General features: G+C 41.1%; 1 protein-coding gene across 6 annotated transcripts in view; it reads left to right on the top strand.

Moving 5' to 3' along the window:
* Window positions 1–26,102, top strand: part of RHOBTB1 (Rho related BTB domain containing 1) — a 55,863-nt gene that overhangs the window by 15,983 nt on the left and 13,778 nt on the right. For 5 of the 6 annotated variants that reach the window (XM_081190868.1, XM_081190870.1, XM_081190869.1 and 2 more), the window contains 5 exons: window positions 4,197–4,398; window positions 6,105–6,208; window positions 19,338–19,523; window positions 21,078–22,054; window positions 24,017–24,135. In XM_081190868.1, the coding sequence (XP_081046994.1) occupies window positions 4,207–4,398; window positions 6,105–6,208; window positions 19,338–19,523; window positions 21,078–22,054; window positions 24,017–24,135 (1,578 nt within the window). In that variant the 5' untranslated portion in view covers window positions 4,197–4,206. Of the gene's footprint in view, window positions 1–4,196; window positions 4,399–6,104; window positions 6,209–13,989; window positions 14,046–19,337; window positions 19,524–21,077; window positions 22,055–24,016; window positions 24,136–26,102 lie in introns of those variants that run through there. The other variant, XM_081190873.1, reaches the window with a different exon arrangement.

The raw sequence follows: 26,102 nt of genomic DNA on the forward strand, positions 1-26,102 counted from the left end.
GGATGGCGGCTAATGGATTGAAGTTGAATCCTGACAAGACAGAAGTACTGTTTTTGGGGGACAGGGGGCGGGCTGGTGTGGAGGACTCCCTGGTCCTGAATAGGGTAACTGTGCCCCTGAAGGACCAGGTGCGTAGCCTGGGAGTCATTTTGGACTCACAGCTGTCCATGGAGGTGCAGGTCAATTCTGTATCCAGGGCAGCTGTCTACCAACTCCACCTGGTACGCAGGCTGAGACCCTACCTGCCACGGACTGTCTGGCCAGAGTGGTGCATGCTCTAGTTATCTCCCGCTTGGACTACTGCAATGCGCTCTACGTGGGGCTACCTTTGAAGGTGACTCGGAAACTACAGCTAATCCAGAATGCGGCAGCTAGACTGGTGACTGGGGGCGGCCGCCGAGACCACATAACACCGGTCTTGAAAGACCTACATTGGCTCCCAGTACGTTTCCGAGCACAATTCAAAGTGCTGGTGTTGACCTTTAAAGCCCTAAACGGCTTCGGCCCAGTATACCTGAAGGAGCGTCTCCACCCCCATCGTTCTGCCCAGACACTGAGGTCCAGCACCGAAGGCCTTCTGGCGGTTCCCTCATTGCGAGAAGTGAAGCTACAGGGAACCAGGCAGAGGGCCTTTTCGGTGGTGGCGCCCGCCCTGTGGAATGCCCTCCCATCGGATGTCAAGGTGATGCACAACTACCTGACATTCAGAAGACATCTTAAGGCGGCCCTATTCAGGGAAGCTTTTAATGTATGATATTTTAGTGTTTTTTGGTTTCTGTGGAAGCCGCCCAGAGTGGCTGGGGAAACCCAGCCAGATGGGCGGGGTATAAATAATAAATTATTATTATTATTATTATTAGATAAATAGGTATAGCTGCGGCAGGAAGGTAAACTGTGTTTCCGTGTGCTCTGGCTTCCGTGTCCTGTTGCCCCAGAAGCAGTTTATGCTGGCCATATGACCTGGAAAGCTGTCTGCAGACAAATGCCGGCTCCCTCGGCCAGAAGTGAGATGAGCGCCGCAACCCCATAGTCGCCTTTGACTGGACTTAACTATCCAGGGGTCCTTTACCTTACCTTTGTATTTACTGTCTTCAGCATATGTTTGTTCTTCAGATACCAAACGCTTTTTCTATTTAGTACATACATTTTAATTTTATCTGATTACAAAATAGTTTTATCTGAGGCTTAAATTAGAAACGGTCATGGTTGTTGATGTATTGTAGCTGTCTGTGACACTACAAGTCAAAGTCCCTTAACTTGTTTAGACTTCCCCCAGCTTCCCTCCTCTAGTCTACTTCTAGTCATTCTGTTGACTATGCTTTTATGCTCCCTGTGGCCATAAAGTTGTCTATGAATTGCCCCCGTTGTGGTTTTCCTAATGCTCTAGCTTCCTACATGCATAGAGCAGCATGACTAGTTAATGTAATGTTGTTGCTCCACTCTAGACTGGTAATAACTATACTATAAGTCAGATCCCCCCTGTAATTAGCCTTCACATTTCAATGCGTGAACTTTTGCTTAGGTAATATTTAGTTTTTACATTACCTATGTCTCAAGAGCTGTGTCAACTGAAACAAAAGTAAAATTAACACTAGTTACAGTCCATCCATTATTAAAACATCTCTTATTGCACTTTACAAAGTATAATTGATTGGACAGAACAAATATTGAACAGCAGAACAGCACTTAAAACTACTGGAAGAATGCTTTTAATGCTCATTCTATAGCTATGAAGGGGGGGGGGACTGTAGTTATGCAGCACGCATAAAGGCGAAATTGCTCGCCGCTGTAATTATACTTGTTCCTTAATTCTGAAATTGCTTTTCTGTGTAGAAAAATACAGTGCAACGATAAAAGATTTAATTAAGTTTTGACAGCTATTGAACATTTCCAGGAAGGCTTCTGTTTAAACAGAAAAATCTTAGGGTTCCCTCACCTGCAAACTGTGGTGGTTGTTTGGCTCTGTCCTTCATATATACAAGGTGAAATTGTCCGGTTAGGGGGTCCTCGTTTGTTTCTGATGAGTCTTTATTCTCCCTGCCACTTCTGGACACTAGAGTTGGATCCCTTCAGCATGACATTTGCAGGCTGGTGAACAAACATGGTCATATAGGCCCAGGAATCTCATGTCTTGGACCTTGGCACATTTTTATGCCAACACATGTGGCTGGAGGGGGGCAGGAGGAGGAGTATTGCTGAATTACCCCTCCCCTCACCAAAGAAAAATAGATGAAGAGATTTGGTGGAGAAAACAAGGGGTGTTTCAAGACTTGACTGTCAGATTATTCAGTGCTACCCTCCCCACCCAAATGAATACAAAAGAAAATGTAGGGTGACTGGAAAACAAAAGTGAATTAATTCCCTTACAAGCCATTCACACTGAAATGTATTCGTATGCTAGACAATGTGGGCTTGCAGGTTCACTGATATCTTTAATTGAATGATTATCCATTTTTCTTATGGGAAACTCAATAATGCTTTGCCCAAAAGGATGCAGAAGCAGGGTAATGTTTGTGGAGTTGGTTCCAGTTTTCTTCTGCTGTTCTGTGCAAGGTCTGGTGCTGTTTGCATTCAGAAGGGAACCTTTGGACCCAGCACCCATGTGATGATCTGCAAAACACAGTTCTTCACTTTTGTGTGGAACTTCATCACCAGTTTTCTCCTCCAAACTTGGGGCAGTGGGAAGGAAATACAAAACATGAACTTGTGCTTTCTGTAGCAAATTGTTAAAACAAAACAACCCCAAAATTTTATCAACACGGCTTGGAAATGAGATAACAAGTTTTACATATCCTTGTGAGAGTACACTCTTAATTTAGACATTAATCTGGTTGATCTTGAAACTTTTGCCTCTAAATTGTTCACATTGTTGTTGAGGTTGGTTTTCATTCAGAATTAAAAAGACAGAGCAGGGCAAAGATTTATGGAATCCTCTGTGCACAGTATAATAGGATAATAAAGTTGACAGAAGTCAGAATAAAATATGGGTTCCTCTAGTTTTGCCTGTAAAGCAGTGCATTCCTGTTTTAGTTTTTAACAGGTGTTATTTTTTTCAGCCAGGTTTTATGCTCCCAAAAGCACAAGTGGATCTTTTAAGAACAAGCTTACAATTTGTATCCAAATGTTGATGGGTTAAGATGATGCCAAAATGCTTTATGCAGCAGTAATTTGTGCCATTTTTAATGCTGGTAGTCTTCACTGCATAACATTGAGGAACCTTTTCTTAAGCACATGAATATGAACACTGGTGACCAATGATTAGATGCAGGTGAATAGCCTGCCCTGTGAATGGCCAATGTATGTTCAAGGGTGAGCATTTAAGATCAAAAGTGGTGCTCATGTTATAATGAGCCAGCAGTTTGTAGGGCACTCAAGAAATCTGTTTGGCTAATTTCCTTAGAATTAACCTGGGTATGACTCCAGAATGTAAAGTATTGTTTCTTAACTGTCCAGGGGTCCGTTACCTTTACCTTATGATTTGTAACAGTTTCGCTTCTGTAAACCATTTATTTTGGAAAGGATTTTTTTTGTCTGTTCTTTATGTGTTTGGGCACCTCTTAAGATACCGTAAAAAATTAATTGTATGATGATTCCTGAGATCAAGGGGCAGGTTTTTGTCTGTTTGGATACAGCTGGATGCCATTTTGAATCAAGATGGCAGACTGAACCTTTCAAAATGCCTGTGATTTTAACCACTGGTTTCTAAACTGCTCTGATGCTTTTGTTTATTAGAATTCCAAGGCAATGGCAGGTTCAAGGCTACTGGTTTTTCAGAAAGTAATACAAGCTGGTTGTTGTTGTTTTAAATGTATTTCCCTTTCATGTTTGCTGTGAGGGAATAGCAGTGAGCACTCATGTTAATGTGATGGAGCTGTGTCACACTTTGTGTGGCAAAGGCTAAAGCAACTGCTGTCTGGTGCTGTTGGCAACCCTAGCTACACCATGCTTTATCTCCTTTAAGCAAGTTTATGTTTATAGAAAATCAAGCAGAAAATAAGGAAGGCAGGCATTCAAGGTCAAAAGAACTGCCTGGATTTTATGAACTGTGTGGAGTTTATAAATCAGCCTTGGCAGCAGTATAGTTTAGTCTGAACTTCAATCCTTGCCTTTGAGCAATTAAAGGGGGGAAAAGTAGAACTCTCTTTAAATAATAGGGTTTCCTACTTTTAGAAACTGGCATTATTGTCTTTTTACAGTCTCCGGTACATGGATGCTGACATGGACTACGAAAGACCTAACGTTGAAACCATCAAGTGTGTGGTTGTTGGTGACAATGCAGTGGGGAAGACTCGCTTAATTTGTGCAAGAGCATGTAACACCACCCTGACGCAGTATCAGCTGCTAGCAACTCACGTTCCCACAGTCTGGGCAATTGATCAGTATCGAGTCTGCCAAGAGGTATGTACTGTCCACTTTATCAAGTTGTGCAATAATGTATAAGGAAGTTTGCCTTGGCATCAACCAGTTATTGGCTTTAAGTGTTGCTGCTTTGTAACAGTCCGTGGAGTTGTGTGTTTTGAATGCATGGTGTTCAGGAGAGAGAAGTAATTCAAAATGGACCAAGTAGACTGGTCTTCCGTCAGTGCTGATAGAACATATTTTGAAATCATTGGACCATTCTGTTCAAAAGTGACAGCTCTATATGGTTGTTGTTTGAAATATCTGTGTTGTGTTTGAATACATACATCCTTTTAGAGTTTATTTATCCAGTCTCCTTTGTTTTAAAAGTATAATATTTTGTAAATATCTTAGCCTCTCTTGAACAGACAACTAAGCTTTCCTGTGATTTTTAAACAGAGGAAAGCCTATGTCTTACACACATTGTGGATAATACATGGAATCTTTCCTGTAGTTCATTTTTAAAAGGGTTGATGTCCATTCAGTTTTAGGACCCTGTTGAGTTGGGAATATCTCAGCACCCTGTTTTGATTCACAGACACCCACACCCCTCTCTTTTCTGGCTTCTGGTCTTGGTGACTGAGCAAGGCTGATATACCCTCCACGTAGCAGTGTGACAGAAGAAATTTCAGCAGGTGCAGCAGGTCCTGTAATAGACCTTTGAGAATGAGAAAGGCTATGCTTGTTGGATTTCATTTGCAGTGCAACTTTAATAAAAATAGTTCAGGAACTTTGCTGCATCTGGTGGCTCTAGCTGACAGTGTTCTTAATAAAACCTGTGCCAAAGTTGAAAGCTGCTCACCTTTCAGCTCACCATGTGCATTCACAAGTGACCCCCAAATCAGGTTTCAGTGCTGCAGAGCTTCACAGTGAATTGTTTCTCATATCACAAACTGTAGTTTGATGTGGGCTGGTGCATGTTGCTTAAAATATCATGCATTGTTCCCCCTCTGCTCCTTTCTTCAGTGTGCCAGGGAGGAAACAGAACTAGAATCTGGCTTGCCATTCCATGCAGATCAGTACTTGTGGTTTGTTTCTTTCATTACAAATAATCACAGTTTGTTAGGAGAAGAAGAAAGAGAGAGAGAGAGAGAGAGAGAGAGAGAGAGAGAGAGATATGAACCACGCCGGTGTGTAAGAATCCAAATTAATTGCAGTTAAGTCCCAGTGATATATCTATTTAAAAGTTTTCTAAACTGCCCTTCACCTAAAGGTTCCAGGGCAGGTCACAACAATCATTACCTTATATTGTTGTATCCTTATATTGTTGTATCCTGTCCTGGGACCTTATGACAGTTAAAAATAATTAATTAATTAATTAATTAATTAATTAATTAAGAGAGTACATAAATGGCTATATTTAGACATTATGCCAAACAATGTATTGTATGAACCATAGTTTATAATCCAGGCCATGTTTTGAATTTTATGAATGTGCAACACTGTGGTTTAGCGCTGTCTGTCTTTCCTTCCTCTCAGTACTCACCTTCATAAATTCACTCTGGGCCTTCAAAACCTAACTTCTGGTTCTGGTTCAGCAATCAGAAATCATGCCAGAACATAATCAAGCCTCTGTAACCATGATTTGGCATAATTTCTCAAGTAAGCCTTTGACCATGTCCCAGAGTATACTGATATATTAGGACTTTCTTCAGGGAATTGTATCTGCAGCAGGCTTTTAACTGATGGAAATGTACCTATTTCAGGTTCTTGAACGTTCCCGGGATGTTGTTGATGAAGTGAGTGTTTCTCTCAGGCTCTGGGACACATTTGGCGATCATCACAAAGATAGGCGCTTTGCTTATGGAAGGTAAGTGGGAGTTAGCCCAACTTTTCATTTGCAAGTCAAGTAAAACCTAGTGGGAAAAGAACTGCAGCTTTGAAGTGTGAAATGTGAGGTATTAAATTTATCAAGAGTGTTCACATTCCTCTTTCTTCGAAGAACAGCATCTATCACAAGGGTTATGAATATATACATCTTTGAAGGGAATATAGCTTATCTATGTAGTTTATCAGTGCCATAAAGGTTTTGAGCAAAAGTCTTGAAACATTTTGCATTTCAAAGACCATTTGCAAAAATGTAAAAAAAAAAAACCACACACCCTGAAGTGTTGTCAATTGCTTGACTGGCCATGATGAAAGGTAATCAATTCACTTATTGCTAAAATAGCTGCCAGGTGTTTTAAAGAATACAATACAAATGCTTGTGATTCTGCACAGGGAGAAATCTTTCACAACTACAACTGCTGTACAAGCATATGATGTGAAATTTGGCTAACACAGATTCTCCTTCATATTTGAGTGTAGCGTGACTCCGTTTTCTCCAGGCTATTCATGGGTGTCCAGTTCTGATAGGCATGTTGGTGTGGATGAAGGAAATGCTTTTTGTCCTCGAGTCCTAAATTTATTGGCCTAAGCACAGTTTGACCAGGGTTAGAGTAATAATTGCTTAAAATGTATGTAGAATTGTAACCTGATTGAAGTCCATTAAAGACTTACTTCCTATTTTGTTGATTTAAATGTAACTAGAGGAAACAGGTTGTGTTACCTGAATATCAAATATCCTTTCATCAGCATTACAGACCATTGGCCAGGATCCAGAAAGCTACTTTAAGCATAACCCTAAGGTTTTGGGTATCAGAAGTAGTTTTGTATGCCTGCCTGTAGCACCGGGGGGGGGGGGGGGAGGGGTGCTGATGAAGAGCTACAAGCCCAAACCCCATTGGCTATGCAGAACCAGTTGTGTGGTTCTTACAATTCTGGCATTTGCATCTAAGCTCACCTTTCATTTGCTGATAATAAGTTTGCATTGCCTTCTTTGTTTAGTACTGGTGGCTTAGTACATTGCAACTTGGGTGATGTCTGCATGGGCAGTAATTTAGTAGTTTAATACAGTCTATAGTGGTGGTAGTATTTTACTCTGTTAGTCCAGTCATATGGCAAGAGACAGATGTAACATTTTTAACAGTTTTTCATCCACAGTAGGAATCTGATTTCACAGTTTCCTTGATACAGGTTTTTAGACTTGCCCTTTCCCTTATGGCTAAGGCAAGGTATCCCCCTTAGATATGAAATATATAGGGCATTTCATGCATGTATGCTCATATATGTTCATCCTTCAATTTACCTGTTCTGTCAGTTTATAAACACTGTGAAGGATTGAGAGAAGGGAAGATATGTTAGTAACACCATAAGCATTAGCCAGTAGACATCTGGCTTTCTCTCAGCAGGCTTACAGAACTAAGAATAAACTGTGTCACAAAAATGCACATGCATTTTCAAGGCATGGGCAGTTATTTCAGACTACTTCCATCACACTTAAAATGTAATAGCTTCAGTGTCTCTTGCTCAGCAATTGTATACTGGGTAGGAGAGAAAAAGAACCAGCAATGAAGGCAGCCTCGTATATTATGGCTCTCCCACGCGGAAGCTGCAGAAATGGCTTTTATGAGACAGTCATAATATTTGCAAGCCTCTTAACTGTGAGCACATCTCTGGTTGTATGGCGAATCCCCATTCACAAAACTGCATGTTTCTGATAGAAGCTGGTATCAAAACCTATCACACCATCAGGCTGAAGCATGTGATCAAAAGTTCACAAACATTAGATCCCCTAAATGGGGGCTGTAATGTATGGGTGACCCTCAGAAGTTATCACAGAAAGCAGGGCTGTAGGACAATGAAAAGCAACAGCAGCAAGTAGCAAAAGCAATGGAAGGGATAAGGAGATGTGTTGCATCAGGCTGGGAGGGAAGCTTATGCAAACATAGAAGAGGTTTGCTGTGCCATTCCTTGATTTGGACGCTTTGGCCATCCTTGCTGCTTTATATCATTCTTCTTTGAATTCACTCTCTTGATGCAGAGAGCTTTGTGAGAGGTGACTAGTGCCTTAACTGCTCGTTTTTGAAAGGCAATCAAAGCCCTAATTAAAGCATACAATTTAAATTCTTTCTATATTTAAGTATTGCACTTGAATGCACTGTTCAAAGATTGCAAAATATATAATGCATTTTTCAAAGTCACAAAATACTAATTTACTTAGGTGCTAGCAAGTTTAAAATTAAGTGGTTCCTGTGTTTACTCTTCGTCTCCCTGCTTGCTGTGTCCTTATGTCAACATACACTCTGTCACTGAGCAGATTAGTATAGATTAAGAGGGCAAAATCAGGCATGTTCCAGTTTTGGGGGAGAGAAGGTGTAGGATGACATATTTTATGCCCACTCAGACAAAGGTTATGCATATTTTATTCAGGAATAGTTATGTGAGGATCAGAGCAATCCAAACAAGAGACTGGGGACGTAATCTCATGAACTGGAACCAGCTGGGGAACCCAAAAGGGAAGAAGGCTCAGAGACCAGGGACTGGTGGTGGGACAGTGGAGAGGGAAAAGACTGGGAGGGGAAGGTGTTGGAAGCTGAAGATTTAACAGGGCTTAGTGAGCTGAGAGAGTCTGTGGCAGAGACAAGGCCAGGATCAGATGCAGGAGCTGAAGCAAAAGAGTGGGGTGAGAGAGGCCAAGAGGCAGAGATGAGTCAGGTTGGTGAAGTGTGACAGGTGTTTCTGGTTCCTGCTGTGAACAAGCTCTGCTCGCCTCTTGTCTCCCAGAACCAGAAAAGGCTTGAAAAGAGTGGAGTAGAGATCAGTGACGCAGAAGTGCAGTCTACTGGGGGAAAACCCTGGAGAGGAGGGGACCTTCAGTCTCTGCAACTGCTTCATGAGGGCAAGACCTACCCGAGATGAGTTGCTGTGCTCATTAGGCCTGACACCACTGTGTTGATCGTTTTTTTGCTAATAGTTAACTCCAGCTTGCACAGTGTGATTTACTGCTGGCTAACCCATGACAGCTGCATCCAAAAATCTGCTGAATCCAAAAATCTGCTGGCCTGGCCAGAAGGTGGGTGAGCAGGGGGTTTTCATGTTTTTTTCTGAACCAGCTCCTGGCTGCCACAACAGAGGGTTAGAACAGTTTTGGATCTGTTAGATTCATGGCTGACTCAGCTACCCACCTCCCAACTATTTTGGGGTGCAATGTCTGTGGCTGCTCACAGCTGTACTTGTCCACTGCCCATGATTTGGATGCAGAAATGCCCACCTAATCTTCCCACCACCATCCCTAGCAACACTGACTGAGGCTTAGAATTGTGCTGTAAAAGTTATTTCCTTATGGAAAATGTTGGTAAAATTAACTTATCTCAATGTTGAAAAGCAATAATGAACTTTTCTAAATCTTAATCAAGGGTTTTTCATAGCTGCCAAGCTGTGACATTCAAAATCAAACATGCCTGCATCTTTTTTCCAGTGGGGATAAAAGCAGTTGGGCAGATATTTTCAGCAATAAAACATCACAAGGATAAAGGGTTAAGAAGCTCCCCCCCCCCTTTTCTTGTTTTGCTGGTCTTCTGCTTCATCATGTAGCCTCAGTGTATGTAAGAGGAAAAATGGTCTGGAAAAAGAATTGCATAACAGCACATAATGTGTGCTTTCATCCTTGAGATCACTTAATGTGGAATGGCTAGTTCAAAGCACTCCCTAACAATGATGTTAAACTACCAGAGAAATAGTAAAATGGTGGATTTTCCCACACTTTATAATTGTGTTTATGTGTGAAATGGGTTTTTTGGTCTGCATCTGTGGTTATGAGTTTGTAATGTTGACTCTTCCCACCCCCCACTGGCTGCTGAGTTAAATAGCATGGAGGACAAGTTTTTGAGCTTGTGGTACTTCCTCTTCCATGTGCAAAACACACACCTCTCTCTGATACACTTATATGCACATACATACATATTCTTCTCTCCCTTCAACCTATTACTTCGTGTTTTCTCCTCTTCTGTTTTAATTTTGTGCCATGCAGAACTGATCTGGTGTCTTGGTGCTATTTGAGGGTTATATTTTCCATTCGGTTTCTGATCAAACCATGTTTTAGCATGCTCATCATCAGGAATTCACGTTCAATTTATTTCCATTCTGCTTGACTGGGGCTTTGTTACAGTAGATATGCATGAGGTATGGGAAAGGTTCCTGGCCTCACTAATTGTCAGACATAATATAAGAAGGTTATAAAAATTGTTCAAATGATAGATCATAACACAAACAGAAGAAGTCATGCTCATCTTTTTCGGACTGCCTCTCTCCATAAGAACCTGCCCAGACCCTGAGATCATACTGACTATGAGCCGTTCTTCTTGTGCCTCCTCCATGAGAGGTCAGGAAGGTGGCAACATGAGAACTGGCCTTTTCTGCAATGGCACCCTTCATTCTATCTACACCTTTAGATGCCAGGCAAAAACATTCCTCTCCAACTAGGCCTTTGGCTAATTAATATCCAATACGCCCTTAAATGCATTGTGGGAGAAGGGGGGGTTATTAAGTATTATGCATTTTTTATCTTACATTTTTGTGTAGTGACCCACCCTGAGATCTACAGATGAAGGGCAGTGTACAAATTTAATTAATTAAAAATAAAAATAAAAGATGCTAATCTGCTACTGCAACCTCCAAGTTCGATATCACATGACATTTAGCAGAGGCACGCTGGTAAAATGTGGTATATTATGTGCATTTGTTCATCGCAACAAAATAGAGAGGAATAAATTAGTGAATTTCAGTGTATATTAATTTATATATCATCATAATAATACTTAATAGTATGGGGAGGGGAAGGACAAGTGTACGCTGTCACTTGAGTATGAAAGTAGAGGGATATTCTTGTATCTTAATCTGTAAGGGTTGGGGCACGTGTTTTGCGTGTAACTTCCCTTCTAAATAATATGCATTATTTGTGTGAACAAGCTGGACATAAGGCTTTGACCTCCCCCTTCCCTTTTTCATTTCTTTAAGGCGTTTGGCTCACAACAATAAAGAATTACATCAAATTGTCAAAAATAATTAGACTAGTAAGATTTATTGGCGGGTGCCACAGAATTGTCTCTGTGCTTGGTATTGTTTTAATATTTGCTTGTTTGTTTTAGTTTTTAGTATTTTAGATGTGTACAGGGGTACCTCGGGTTAAGAACTTAATTTGTTCCAGAGGTCTGTTCTTAACCTGAAACTGTTCTTAACCTGAAGCACCACTTTAGCTAATGGGGCCTCCTGCTGCCGCTGCACAATTTCTGTTCTCATCCTGAAGCAAAGTTCTTAACCTGAAGCACTATTTCTGGGTTAGCGGAGTCTGTGACCTGAAGCGTATGTAACCTGAAGTGTATGTAACCTGAAGTACCACTGCACATGTTTATATAACATATAATAATAATATAATGTAATAATATGTTATATACCAGTAACATTAGTTTATATACTAATAATCATGATTATAAATAAACGCCTACTTAGAGGGAGTTTAGTTTTGTTAAACTACTTTTACTTGATTAGTGGATTAAATTTCATTCTATTTTAAAGGACTGTTTCAATGCTTTGCTGCATATCTGTTCCATTTTGTTAATGGAGCATAAAGAGTAGTCTTTAGAATGTGACGTGCTCTTTGTAGCGATATGAAGCTCTTGAAATGCAGAGAAGCTGGGTGTGTTCTCGTCTGGCATCTTGCCTGTTCTGAAATAGGAATCAGGGATATAGAAGATAGGTGTCATCTCTGTGTAGTGAAGTCATGTACCTAGGTCACATCTACCACACTATCCATTGAAAGTACTTTTAACAGGCATGGCTCCCCCACCCCAAAAAAATAATAATCATGGGAACTGTAGTTTGTTAAGGGTGCTGCCCTCCGAGCTATAATTCTCAACACCCTTAAGAATCGTAAGATTTTTGGGGGGAGGCCATAAGTGTTAAAGTGATACATGAATGTGGCTTAATGGGTTCTTAGCTTTTTAGACTTCAGCTTCAAGAGCCTACCACCATCATTGGCGTAAGAAAAATCCCTCCTTTTCCTGGTGCATTGCCTGCTTCAAAGCTTCCTCTCTTGGCACTGCAAGGAAGGGTTCTTGAGCAGAACTCAAAGAAGGACCACCGTTGACTCAATTTTAAATCATACCTTTCTAGGAAAGTATAGACAGATTAAAGCATTATTGCTTCTAAGTATCATATTTTGTTTTTATGGAAAGTTCGGATTTGGAGAAGGCTGCTTAGGTGTCATTATGCTAGGCTTAATGCATGCATCCTTTTTTATTCTTTACCTAGTATTCTTGCTAATATTATTCTGAAATGTGCAGTGCTAATTTTTTTTATATCAGGAAAGCTCTTTTCAATCTCCAAGGAAGTATTATAGTGTTTTGTACTGAGCTGAATAGGAGCAAAATGCAGCAGTCTGATTGGTCCTAGAACAATGGGATTCAGAATGCAGCAGTGTGATTGGTCCACAGGAGCCACCCAATCCAGCTCCAGGTGGAAGTGAATCCGCAACCTGATTGGCCTACAGGAGAATCCCGGAATTAGCCAATCACATGGGGCCCATTGTGTAAATAATGTATATAAAGCAGACATTCTGGGGAGCTTCCATTCCTCCTCACCACTATGAACTGAATGAAGAGCATGAAATCCACTCTCGACTCCGAGTATATTTCACTGGCGACGGGGATGGGATTTGAACCCACGCGTGCAAAACCTTGTGCAGATGAACTTAAAAAAAATAAAATGTATTGAGCTGCATTCTGTGCCTCTGAGTTAGTTGTCCAGTTTTCAGTGGGTACCTCTTGAACAGTAGAATGACAAGCAACCACAGCGTGTGACTTACAGAAGGAAGATGGAAGCACATTGCAGGCAACAGCAGCATGTGAGAATGAACTGGAGCAACGGTCAGCTTTGAGTTTTTATTCAAAATCAGGGATAGGGAGGGAAATGGTAAGTTTTACTTACGTGATGATTACTAATGTTTTCTGGGGATGCAACTTGGTGATGTGTGCTTTTCCTTGGCTGCATTTAAAGACAAATGGGAAGAGCATATTTTCTGATGAAAATTTCTAGTTAGGGCTGCTTCACACATCACTTTTTTCCTATATGGAGATAACCATAAAGAAAAGAGCAGATCATACCATTTGAGAGTTCTTGTAGCAAATACGCTGATGGAGTAAGACAATTGGTGTGGTTTTGGAGAAAATAACAGTACCCCGCAGTTCAACACTAGTTAATATGCTCTTCAGTATACAGGGCTATCTCAGAAAAAAATGTTAGTTGTGAAGCAGCCCATGGTTAGTACAGAAATTAAGTATTCTCATCTTCTAGAGCTGTCAATATACCATATTTTTCGCTCTATAAGACGCACCGGACCACAAGACACACCTAGTTTTTGGAGGAGGAAAACAAGAAAAAAAATATTCTGAATCTCAGAAGCCAGAACAGCAAGAGGGATCGCTGCACAGTGAAAGCAGCAATCCCTCTTGCTGTTCTGGCTTCGGGGATAGCTGCGCAGCCTGCATTCGCTCCATAAGACGCACACACATTTCCCCTTACTTTTTAGGAGGGGAAAAGTGAGTCTTATAGAGCAAAAAATATGGTAAGTTGAAAATAACCTGTTTCCCTCAAGAGCTGCTGCTGTTTTTCGTACTGACTTCAACTGAAATCTCATGTTACGCAAGTTCTTTGGGGGGGAAACAAAACACCTCTGCATGCTCCTCACTATCAAAATCTGAATATATATTTCAGGGTGTTTTGACAGTTTCGCACATAACACCTCTACTTAAGAAGCCTCACTGCTCTCGGTAAAGTATAGAATTGATTTTTCTTTCCTGCTCCCATCCAGGCTGGTGCATGGTCTTGCCATGCCTTTGTTGGATGTCTTCTTGGCCCCTCATATTGTAGTCTACTCCTTGCATTGCAGTCCCATTTGTTGTGAGAGTGCACTCATAGGCTGTAACTATGGGCACCATGATAAACCATTGTTTATCATGATGGGGGAAAACCTGCAGCAAACCTTGGGGTCAAATGTTTCCCCTTTTCCACTCCTTCTTGGAGTGCAGCCATGAGGAGGAGTTTGGAAGCATTCACTTCTGTTTTTGATTAACCACAGTTTTAGCATTACATTTACCCCCTAAACTGTGGTTTGAAACAAGCTTCATAACCTGTTATTTGACATTTACTTCTTTCACAGAAACCACAGTTAAGATTAATCACAGTTTGTCAGATTCTGGTGAGATAACAAGCTATGGTTAATTTTTTAAAAAATGGAAATGACAGCTTCCAAGCTACTTCTTATGAACACACCAGAGAGTGACAGGGATCACATAACCCCAAGGCTAGCTGTGGCTCATTCCTGTCACAGTAAACAATGGTTTATTGTGATGTCTGAACGCAGTCATAGTCATTCATTTTCAGATCATTTGGTTATGCCTCCCAGTCACTTATGAAATTCATCTTCATATGGTGGCTGCTGCTACATTTTACTGAAACTTTTAATATTGTGAAGACACTGCCTTGCTTACAAGCTATCTGTGCAAGCCTTTTTGGTTCTGTCTTCCCCAGCACTGAAATGTGTGCATGAATGCTGTTTACATTTATTAATGGGGGAAATTGTGCTGCGGTTAACTCATTTGTAAAAGCAGATTTTCTCCATCATAAACAATATAATGGAGTTGACAAGATAGTTGGTCTGGCTTTTTCCCAGAGCTATGCTGATCAAATACTTAAGCTTCATTAGGCATATCCATACTACAGCTTCCCCCAAAGCATGCTGGGAATGGTATCTTGGCAAGGGTGCTAAGAATTCTCTGCTGGAGATCCTTAGTCTTTTCCTCGCCCCAAAGAACTATATTTCCCTGGTGAGAGAGAACGACTGTTAAATATTAGATATTGTAATGGTAGTTTTGGCCTACGCTAAATTATGCAGGAGAGCGGCCATAGATCAGTGGTATAAAACATGATTTGCATGTCGAAAGTCAAGACCTGGCATTCCCACTAAAGGGAACCCAGGCAACCAGCCCTTGCCGTCTGTAACATTTGTACTGTTTATAATGGTGTTATATGTTTTATTGTATACATACATTGCTGTCTACCACCCCAACATATTGCAGTATATAAATACTTTTATGAATCTAGAAACATAGGAAGCTGCCACATACCAGGCCAGGTCATTTGTTGATGTAGCTCTGTGCTATCATCACTGACTGTTTGCAGCTCCCCAAGGTTTCAGGTAGGAGTCCTTTCCAGCCCTACCTGGTGACACCAGGGATTATCTGGGGACCTTTTGAGTATGAAGCATGTGCTCTGCCACTGACCTATGGATGTCCCCTGGGACAAATCCTTACTTCTGTATGGTAGAGCAGGCAGCGCTGGACATGACTGACCAACATTAACTTTATCCCTGGGCCACTGAGGAATTTACATGTTTACTGCAGCAGGCATCCAAAGTGTGAGGGAGAGATGTGCACCTCCAGAAATGCAGGGGGCTGCAGCTAATCTAATTGGACAAGTTTTTAGGGGCGGCATATCTCCACATATTGCATGTTTTACTGCAGCGAACACCAACCAGAAGCTGCTGCACCCCCTGTGTTGTTTGTTGTGCCTCTGAGTCAGAGAAGCTGCAGCTGGGATTTCCGCCTCCCTTGACCTCCCCACCCCAAGTATTTGGTCATAATAATAGGCTATACATGGGAAAAGGAGAAATGCAGCAGTAATGTGCAGAGTTGCACTAAGCCTTTCTCTTTAGCAGTTGCACAATGAGATAAATATTAACAGTGAAGAGAGTGTTTGCTCCAGAATAGGTAATAGGACGGGTTCCAGAGAAGGTGATACAGGCTCAATGACCCCTCCCCTTCTTTCTCTCTTTCCTACCAAAGGGAAAAAATGCATTCCATGATGTAACGAGACAAGTTGTGCTTCAAAATTGTTTAAAAGCAAGCAGTCTGATGCACCATTGCACAGTACAACCTGGTTGCATATCTGAGGCTTCTGGTTATGGATTTGGTTGTCCTTGTTACAAAATTTGGATTTGAAATCCGTTGGGGTTGGCAATAATTAATCTCTATCAGTACTGAAAGTGCAGTGTACCTTGCCTTACTAGAAATACAAATACTGAAGGTCAGGTGATACTATACGCAGCATAAAATAACATTAGAGTGCTGTAGTCAGCTGAGTCAAGTGTCCCTGCAATCTTAAGGTTATGTATGGAATAGTTTTTGCTGTGTTAAACAGCCTGATTCTATGTGTGTTTACTGGAAATGCCACTGAGTTCCATGAGACTTCAAGTGAATGTGCAAAGGACTGGGGCTTTAGTACCATTTTGACAGCACAAAACAACCCCAGAAATTTCAGTCTTCTGTGGTTTTGACCTGATAAATTTATAGTCCAGATTTCCTCAACTGAAATGCTTGGCCCTTTGAGGAGAGTGGTTCATGCAGGGGGGTGGGGGGGCGGGGAATGAGAAGTTAGCTGATACCAACACCATTTAAATGACATTTATACCACTTTAACAGTCATATAGCTTCCCTTAAAGAATTGTGGGGACTGTAGTTGACCACTCAAAGAACTACAATTCCCAGCAACCTTAGCAGGCTACAGTTCCCAGGATTCTTTGGGGAAAGCAATGTGTTTTAAATACAGTTGTACCTCAGGTTAAGTACTTAATTTGTTCCGGAGGTCCGTACTTAACCTGAAACTGTTCTTAACCTGAAGCACCACTTTAGCTAATGGGGCCTCCCGCTGCTGCCGTGCCACGGGAGCCTGATTTCTGTTCTCATCCTGAAGCAAGGTTCTTAACCTGAAGCACTATTTCTGGGTTAGCAGAGTATGTAACCTGAAGCGTATGTAACCTGAGGTACCTCTGCATATTTTGTGGATGTGGTTTGTGTCTCCTAAACCCTTCTACAGCAATTCTATAATTATGAGGATGGAAACATATATGTATTGCAGGGATAACTTAAGATTTCAGGCCTAAGTAGGCAGCGCATTGCAAATGTCTGGTGAATTTCTACCTCCTGTAAGGGGTCTTGGTGGAGTGAAGACACCAAGCAGGTGAGAACTCGAAACTTAAAAGGTTTGAGATTCAGTTAGGTAGCCGTGTTGGTCTGACGCAGTTGAAACATATAAGAAAATTCAGATACCTGAAGAAGTGTGCATGCACACAAAAGCTTATACCAAGAACAAACTTAGTTGGTCTCTAAGGTGCTACTGGACATTTTTTTTAAAAAAAAAAGGTTTGAGTTACATGCATATGAATTAAGCTGTCATATAGTCATGGCGAATATAAAATGCTTGAAATGCAAGCAACTGATAGCAAATGTTAGCATAGGTTAAGCCCCAAGTACGTGGTGCAGTTTCTTCCAACTGTGTTTCTACAAACTGTGGGATAGTTTTAGTGAGGTGCCCAGAGAAGAAGATCTGACTCTGAAGTAGCCTCCCAAAAGCATAAGGGAAGTGAATGTGTTTGCCACAAACTCTTATATTAAAGCCCTCTGCTCTATGGGTTTGCAGTCATTTATGTAACACACACACATGCACCTGTCTACTATTAAACGTAGACGTACAGCACTATCTGCATTGCATTGTATTGCAGATTATTTTTAGGTATTGCTAAGAAGTGCTAGATAGAGCTGCTGTGTCCTCTGTGAAATGAGGAGAGCAGCAGTATGGAACAGGTAGATCATTAATGATTTAGAAGGCAAATGTTGGTATTCATACAGGTCTCGCTCTGTTAATTGCCCAAATGTGGAGGCACAACAAATTGGTGCTAAATTAAAGTTTAATAGAAATTAATTGGAATGGGTTTGCATTTTTTAGTTTTTTTTATTGGTTCACCATTGCTGCTGTTACTCATGTTTGCAGGAATCTTGTAAGAGCATTTCTGCTTTCTAGCACTGTTATACTAGATACTTTACCTATTAAGGTTTTGCAGTTACTATCCATGACTGAGAATTATGAACTGATCCCTTAATTTCCTTAATTATTTTGGCACCTGTTTCAGGAAAAGTGTTCAATCACATGTTTGTTTGTTTGTGTGTGTGTGTGTGTGTGTGTGTGTGTGTGTGTGTGTGTTTTTAAAAAACATGCTTATATTGCCTGGAATACAACCCTAATTATGATATACCTACACACACACACACACACACTATAATTATCATATCACTTGCTTCTAAAGATCTAGTCCTTCTCTGTCATGTAGCACAGCTCTTTTTTGCAATAGCTATTTTTATTTAAAAGCTTCAGTGTGCAAAAATGTTATCAGGGCATCTGCATAATTCCACCTTTTTGTCAGTGTTTATTTCCACACGTTGAAGAAGTGATTGGCCTTGGTGAACTTAGCACTGGGTAGAAACAAGATTAAAAATAAATAAATCTCAAAAATAAAATAAAATCATAGTCTATAACATTCAGTGCACTGGCGCTGACTGTTGCCAGCTTAAAGAAACTTCGTTCTTTTCCCAGCTTGAGGAAGCTAAGGGCACATCTTGTAAATATGCACGTATGCAAGTGTTGTTGTTTTTAAAGTGCACACCTAAATATGTATGAATGAGATAAAAAATGTTGGAAATGCAGGCATCCTACAGGTATCCTCAACAGAGAGCCAGATACCTCCCTGTTGCATTTACACTTGGTGGCAAACCTGGTATTTTTATTATAATCTGTGTCAAATGGTCCAATCTGAGAGGCACTCTTGACTAATCTCTGTGTCATGTTACTTTACATGTTCCTATTAAGAAATGGCTGGACAGCCACGTAACTTTCCTCTACAAATTAGAGTTTGGCATGTTGTGATGGAAGCAAAATAGCAGCCCATTCCCATCTGTAGTTGCTGTTGTAGAATTTGGCAATGGCTCTTACTCACTGAAGATGACACCTGTCAGAGGAGGGTTCTCTGGTGTCTTGGGGGTTGTGGAAGAAAGTAGGATTTTAACAAATAATTTGCATGAGTATGACGTGTACTCTAGGAACCTGGTTTTGAGACACCTAAGGGAAATGCTGTGCATGGAATATAGGGTGTTTTTTTTGTTTTCCTTTTACTTTTTACACACAGAGGATGAGATTTAATTTTCATTTAAGCCAATGCATGTTTATTCCAGGTCCGATGTTGTTGTCCTGTGTTTTTCCATTGCTAACCCTAACTCCCTGAATCATGTGAAAACCATGTGGTATCAAGAAATCAAGCATTTCTGTCCTCGCACACCTGTTATTCTGGTTGGTTGCCAACTGGATCTTCGATATGCTGATCTGGAAGCTGTAAACCGAGCCAGAAGGCCATTAGCAAGGTAAAGTTGGCTTCAATATTCAGTAGGAGAAATCCATGTTTCCAATTGACAATATTAGTATGCACCTCAGCTTCTGGGGAGTATGTAGTCTTCTGCCTCCTAAATCAGGAGTGGCTCATCTTTTTCTTATAAAGGTCCATTGGCTAATGGCAAAAGCCAATCAGGAGCCGGAGTTAGTGGTGGGTGGAGCCACAACCAAAAGGGGGCAGTGCTTCCAGGATTGCATAGCTCCAGGTGGGCAGCCTGGGGGCCCCCAGATATTGTTGGACTACAACTCTCTTCGGCCCAGCCAGCAGGGTCCAGTAGTCAAGGATGATGGGAGTTGTAGTCTAACAACATCAGGTTGCCCACTGCTGCTAAAACTCTTTTATCTGTCGATGCCACCACATCTTTTCTCTTACATGTGTGCAGGCACAAAGAGGAAGCAATTCTCAGAACAGTGGTGTGGACAATAAGAGGTGGATGATGCTGAGGGCTATGCAAGCTTAGGCCTACAGATTCTCTGCCCCTGTCCTAACAGTATATATCAGAGATGGGGAATCTTTGGCTCTCCAGGTGTTCAGGGACTCCAACTCCCATCAGTCCCAGCCAGCATGGCCACTGGTGAGAAGTCATGGAAGTTGTAGTCCAGCAACATCTGAAGGGCCACTGGTTCCCCATCCCCATATATGACACCTTGCTTTATACTGTGTCAGGTTGTTGGTTCATATAACACTATACTCTCTGTTCCACCTGACAGTGAATCTCCAAGATCTTAAGGAGAAGTCTTAACCAGTCCTGCAACCTAGTACCCTATAACTGCTTGGATTGAACCAAATGGCTCTAAAGCATATTCTCTGCTGCTGAGGTCCAGGTTTCACCTCACATTTAGACTACTGTAATGCCCTCTATGTGGGGCTTCCCTTATGACTGGTCCAGAGGCTGCATCTGGTGCTGAATGTTGTGCCCTGGGTGGTAATTGGTGCACATCATGTTGGTGAGGGGTCCTGCAGCGTATTAGCCACTGAGGCAGTTTTAGTGTCTTGTTACTTACATATAAAGCCCTAAATAACTCTGGACCAGATCACCTGACAGGCCGACTTCCCTTTCATTGCCCAGTAAGGGTATTAAGATCACCAAGTGGATAGTCTTTACCACACAGCCTGATGATTATCAGCTTAGGGTGACATGAAGATGGTCTTTTCCACTTGTAGGAGCAGCGTTGTGGAATGCATTTCCTGCTGAAATACAAGAGGCCCCATCTGTACTGGAATTCCACCAACCATTCCATTGACCAAAGTCTCCTCTTTTATTTGCTATGGGATTGTTTTATTGTAATTTTTTTTTAAATATGTACTTTAGAAGTGTTGTGCAATTGGTTTTTATGTTTCATAAAGTGCTTTAAAACCATCAGGGAATTAAGTGATATATTATTATTATTATTATTATTATTATTATTATTATTATTATTACTACTACTACTACTACTACTATCCATGCATAGGTGTATTTCAATGAGATATGGAAGCCATATCCAGCTCTCATGAGCTACTTGTCTGTTTGTTTACTTCACAGGCCTATCAAACGGGGAGACATCTTGCCACCAGAAAGAGGCAGAGAAGTTGCCAAGGAGCTTGGGATACCGTATTACGAAACCAGTGTATTTGACCAGTTTGGTGTCAAGGATGTGTTTGATAATGCCATTAGAGCTGCCCTGATCTCCAGGAGACATCTACAGTTCTGGAAATCACATTTGAAGAAAGTTCAGAAGCCTTTGCTTCAAGCTCCATTTCTACCTCCAAAGGCACCTCCTCCGGTTATCAAAATCCCAGAGTGTCCCATCATCAGTATCAATGAAGCCGGATACTTATTGGACAATCCATTGTGTGCAGATGTCATGTTTATCCTCCAGGAAGATACTCACATTTTTGCTCACAAGATCTACCTAGCTACCTCCTCTTCGAAGTTTTATGACCTTTTTTTAATGGAATGTGAAGAAACCCCAGACTTATCTGAAACTCCTTGCAATAAAGAAAGGGCCAGTAGAAGCTTTATGGCCAGAAAATGCAGCCTTGAGACAGATGAGAGTAGTGAGATGGCAACCTTAAAATCTTCTAATGCCAAACTCACATCATTAGCAGGTGGTGGTAACCCTTTAACAAGGTTAGAGCTTGAAGCAGGGGAAGTCAGTTGCCTGAAGCAAGCACCAACATTTTTGGGCAAAGGCTTTGTTAGCATGCATAGAGAAATGCAAGTCAACCCTGTTTCAAAGAGGACTTGTGCTGTAACAGTGGTCAAGATAGATGCTTCAATTCAGCCTGGGCCTTTTAAAACTGTTCTGCAGTTTTTGTACACAGGGCAGCTGGATGAAAACGAGAAGGATCTTACCAGAGTAGCTCAGATTGCTGAGATATTGGAAGTGTTTGACCTGCGGATGATGGTGGAAAACATTACGAATAAGGAAGCCTTCATGAACCAGGAAATTACAAAGGCTTTCCATGTCAGAAAAGCTAACAGGATAAAAGAATGCCTCTCTAAAGAAACATTTTCTGGTGAGAATACATGAATACATCCTCATTATCCCTTTGAATTAATCCACAAAAGCCATCCAATCAATAGTTCCATATATAAAGCAATATATAACACTCAAGTAGGAGTCATTGGTCCAGTTCCAACATCATAAACCCTACCAGGGACAGCAGCTCTATGTAAAGATGGAAGAGAAATTTGATCCAAAATGCAGTTAAAGCCAAATCTATCAAATATGGAATTTCTGAAACAATATGCAAACCAAAACAAAGCTATCCTTCAAAATTCAAACTTCTCCAAGTTTTGTGATGCAGTTCTCCAATTAGTGTTTACAAAAATGCATATACTGGGGGAAATGAAGTTATTAGTGAAACTAAGGTGCAAAAACGCATTATATTGGGGATAATTGCTTGCAAAAATTTGCACATTGGTCAAAACTGCATATAAAATTACATTAGGAGAGATTTGTGGTAAAATGCTGGTGAATTTTCATGAGGATTTAAAAATAAAGTAAAATATCAAATTGCGCTAATATGTGGGAAAAATCATTCTATCCCTAGCTCTATGGTACAGGCTCATGTAGGATGCAACATATTAGCTGTCTCCTGGTAGGGATTTGTGTGAGCATGCCAGCTTTTTTTAAAAAAATGCTTCTACTGCATTGATGGAAATCATTGCCAGGAAGTATGCTGGCTGATATGTTACCTTCCTCCATGTGGTTGGGGCTACAGGTCCATGCTATGTGGAGGATTACAGAGTGTCTGAACCAGAGGCCATTGTGGTACAACAGGAAGTAATTAGAAGTGAATCTTGGATGTCCATACACATGATAGATGGCCTTGTGCAAATGTCTGTCAGCTGCATTTCTGTGCCCGTTAAATGATAATATTAATGACCTCTCAGATGAGGGAGTGAAATAAGGGTTGGAGGCGCATGATTCAGCTAGCCCATTCCACTAGCAGAAGGCAGTGCAAGGACTCCCACTAGTTCAGGCATAGGCAAACTCGGCCCTCCAGTTGTTTTGGGACTACAATTCCCAATATCCCTAGGTAACAGGACCAGTGGTCAGGGATGATGGGAGTTGTAGTCCCAAAGCATCAGGAGGGCTGAGTTTGCCTATGCCTGCACTAGAGCAACAGGGCTCCCCTCCCCCAATCTCAGGGTGTGGCTCTTAAACCAGTTTAATTTAATGTAGACAAAACCATTAGTGTGCACAAGAAAAAGTAGAAATAACTAGAGGTCCACAGCAAAGATTTGGCTGGCTAGTTCAAATCAATACGAACCTGCGTCTAGGAATTAAAGTTGCATATGTACATCCTGTTTCATCCTTATGCAGGCAGACTGATTCATTAATATTTTTCTCTATAGCCCATTCTTAAGAACTAACATAACCAGGAATCAAGAACCTAAGAAGCTACCTTACACTGAGTCAAAGCATTACTCTATTTATATCAGAAACTTTGTGCACTGACTGGCAGGAGCTCTCCAGGGTTTCAGACAGAGATCTTTGGTCAGCCCTAAGTGGGAATGTTTAGTATCTTGGAAAGAATGTACACCACCAACCACTGAGCTACGCTCCTTAATTCTGAGACATGCATCCTCTTGGGTGAATTGCATGAAGTGTACAATGGAATATTGTCAGATGCTGGGTGCTGCCTGTATTCACATAAGCAAACGAATCGTGTCTGAGTGGACAAGTTTAAACTGTTTCCATTTGTGTGTATGAAGCCTTCAGTGGCCAGACTTCCAAAAGGTGAAGAGTGCAAAGCTGTTCCTCCTCTGCGCAGGTTTTAATGGTCATCTGTGTCTCCCTTAGAAATAATTATTATGTGCCCTTTTGGATGCATTTGCAGTAATATTCGCGAGAGAGACAGCTGTGTAACGCCCTCCTCCAGTTTCTGTAACACCCTCCTCCAGTTGTTGTATTTGTCTCCAAGCACATTCCACCATAGTTTATGGTTCTGTTTCTCTGATCCCATTGGCAGATGTGACGTTTAAGCTGGAAGATGGAAACATTAATGCTCACAAGCCGCTACTGATCTGTAGCTGTGAATGGATGTCTGCAATGTTTGGAGGATCGTTCATTGAAAGCTCAAACACTGAGGTACTTGTTCTCTTTGGTGTGCAGCCTCAATAATGTGCCATAAGCTTTACCCTTTGGGTGGATAAATTGCAGGGGTTTAAACAAAGGGGACATTTTGCTGGAGTTTGTCATCACTAGCCCAGAGAGCATTTTCAAAATGTTTTAGGTTCTAAGTGACTCCTTTCTCAAGAAATTTCAGTTGTTATGGTAATTTCTCTCTCATTTCCTAAATTTGAATTTTAAAGTAAATTAAATGTTGGTGTCCCTGTACTGTTGTTGTGTATAAGAGGATCGTTATAGATGAACTTTGGTGGGAGGAACTAGAAGAACAGGGAAACTCTTCAAGCCACTTTTCTGGGGGTCAAAGATAGAAGTGCCCTGGATGAAATTTGGTCTCCTGAGCAGTATTGTCTGGCTTCCTGATTTTTAACCCAAAGAGTGTGATCGGCATTTCTCGCAATAGGATTTTCCAGCAGGCCTTCTCTGGAAAATAGCAGTTTTGCCCCTTCTTCCCTGACTCTGTTATCAAAGCAGACATTCTGAAAGTCTCAATTGCTAGGCAGCACATTATATCTTCAAATGGAATCATTGTGACATCTTGGACGGGTTCTAAATCTAGGCTACAAAATAAATGCATGTTGTATCATTCATGAAAATCACACCTAAGCAATAGCTTTTTCTCTGCCAAGTACACACCCGCAGGGGCCTGATCTTATTGGAAACATAATAAAATATCAAGCAAACTGCCTCATTTAGAGGAGGGTTTCTTTCCATCCATATGTTAATCCCATCCCTTCTGGGTTATTTTTGGTATTTGTCCGCAACCCCAGAGTCGTCCGCAACTGGACCTAATGGTCAGGGGTCCCTTTACCTTTATATTGCCTTTCAATGTGGTTTGCATCATAAAACAAATTAAAATAATAAAATACAAATTCAACAGTGTAAGTAACAATTCAGTCAAAAAACCAGCAGTGATGGGCTGCCTTCCCAGAGTGATAAGCCCCATCTGCCCCTTGCTTCCCTGTCACCGCAACTGCAAGCTGGAATAACTTGGTCAGTGGAGCATAAGACTCTTAATCTCAGGGTCCCAGGTTCAAGACCCACCCTTGGCAAAAAAAAAAATCCTGCATTGCAGGGGGTTGGACTAGATGACCCTTGTGGTCCCTTCCAGCTCTACAGATTCTATGATTCTGTGCTACAGAGCAAATGCCGCAGAGCAGTTTTGTGTTAAAATTGCCTTTGGTATGGCGCTGGCCAGACCTTAACCAGAATTCTAAATAAAAACCTACTACAGTCTTAAATTATTTTTTTTTTAAGAAGATCCTCAAGACACCTCCATTCTTAAAGTGAAGAATACTCATTATCTACACTGCTATGAAGTATCATCTGGAATGCTAAAGTGCTAGTGGCAACACGGAAAGAGTCTATCGGTTTTGTGTCGTATTTATGCTTTTAAATAAGAAGGGCAGATCAGCTCATCCCAGCCTGATTAGTTTTTGTTGAAACTCAAATGCTTGGGACAGCTTCCTAATTATTTATCACATTTTAACTATAGCAGCTTTGCTTTCTGCTTGAGTATTGAGGGAGGCATCCACATCAAGGGAAAATGATACCCCTTAGCAATGCTGTGGCTTAGCTTTCTTTCTCTTTCTCTTCCTCTTCTTTTTTTCTTTTTTGTATTTAATATTCTGGAAGTCTGTGTTCTACTTTAAATTTTTTCTCATTACTTTTAAAACAGCAGTAAGCATAATTCCCTCCCCAGAGGCACGCTCAGCAGGTGGCTCATTAAAAATACATACCTTGATTTTTTAGTAAGCAGCTCTCCTGCAACAAGAACATATATTCATTTTCTACAATCTGCTTCCTAATTATAAACCCTAATAGCTCGTGTTCTTCTTGGTAACCTTAAAATATTAATTGCAAAGACTTGGATTTCTGAAGCACATAAAGCACCGCAACTGAGATCTTTAAGTTCAAAAGTACAAGCG

This window comes from Podarcis bocagei (genome assembly GCF_964188305.1).
Source record: "Podarcis bocagei genome assembly, chromosome: 4".
Classification (NCBI taxonomy): domain Eukaryota; kingdom Metazoa; phylum Chordata; class Lepidosauria; order Squamata; family Lacertidae; genus Podarcis; species Podarcis bocagei.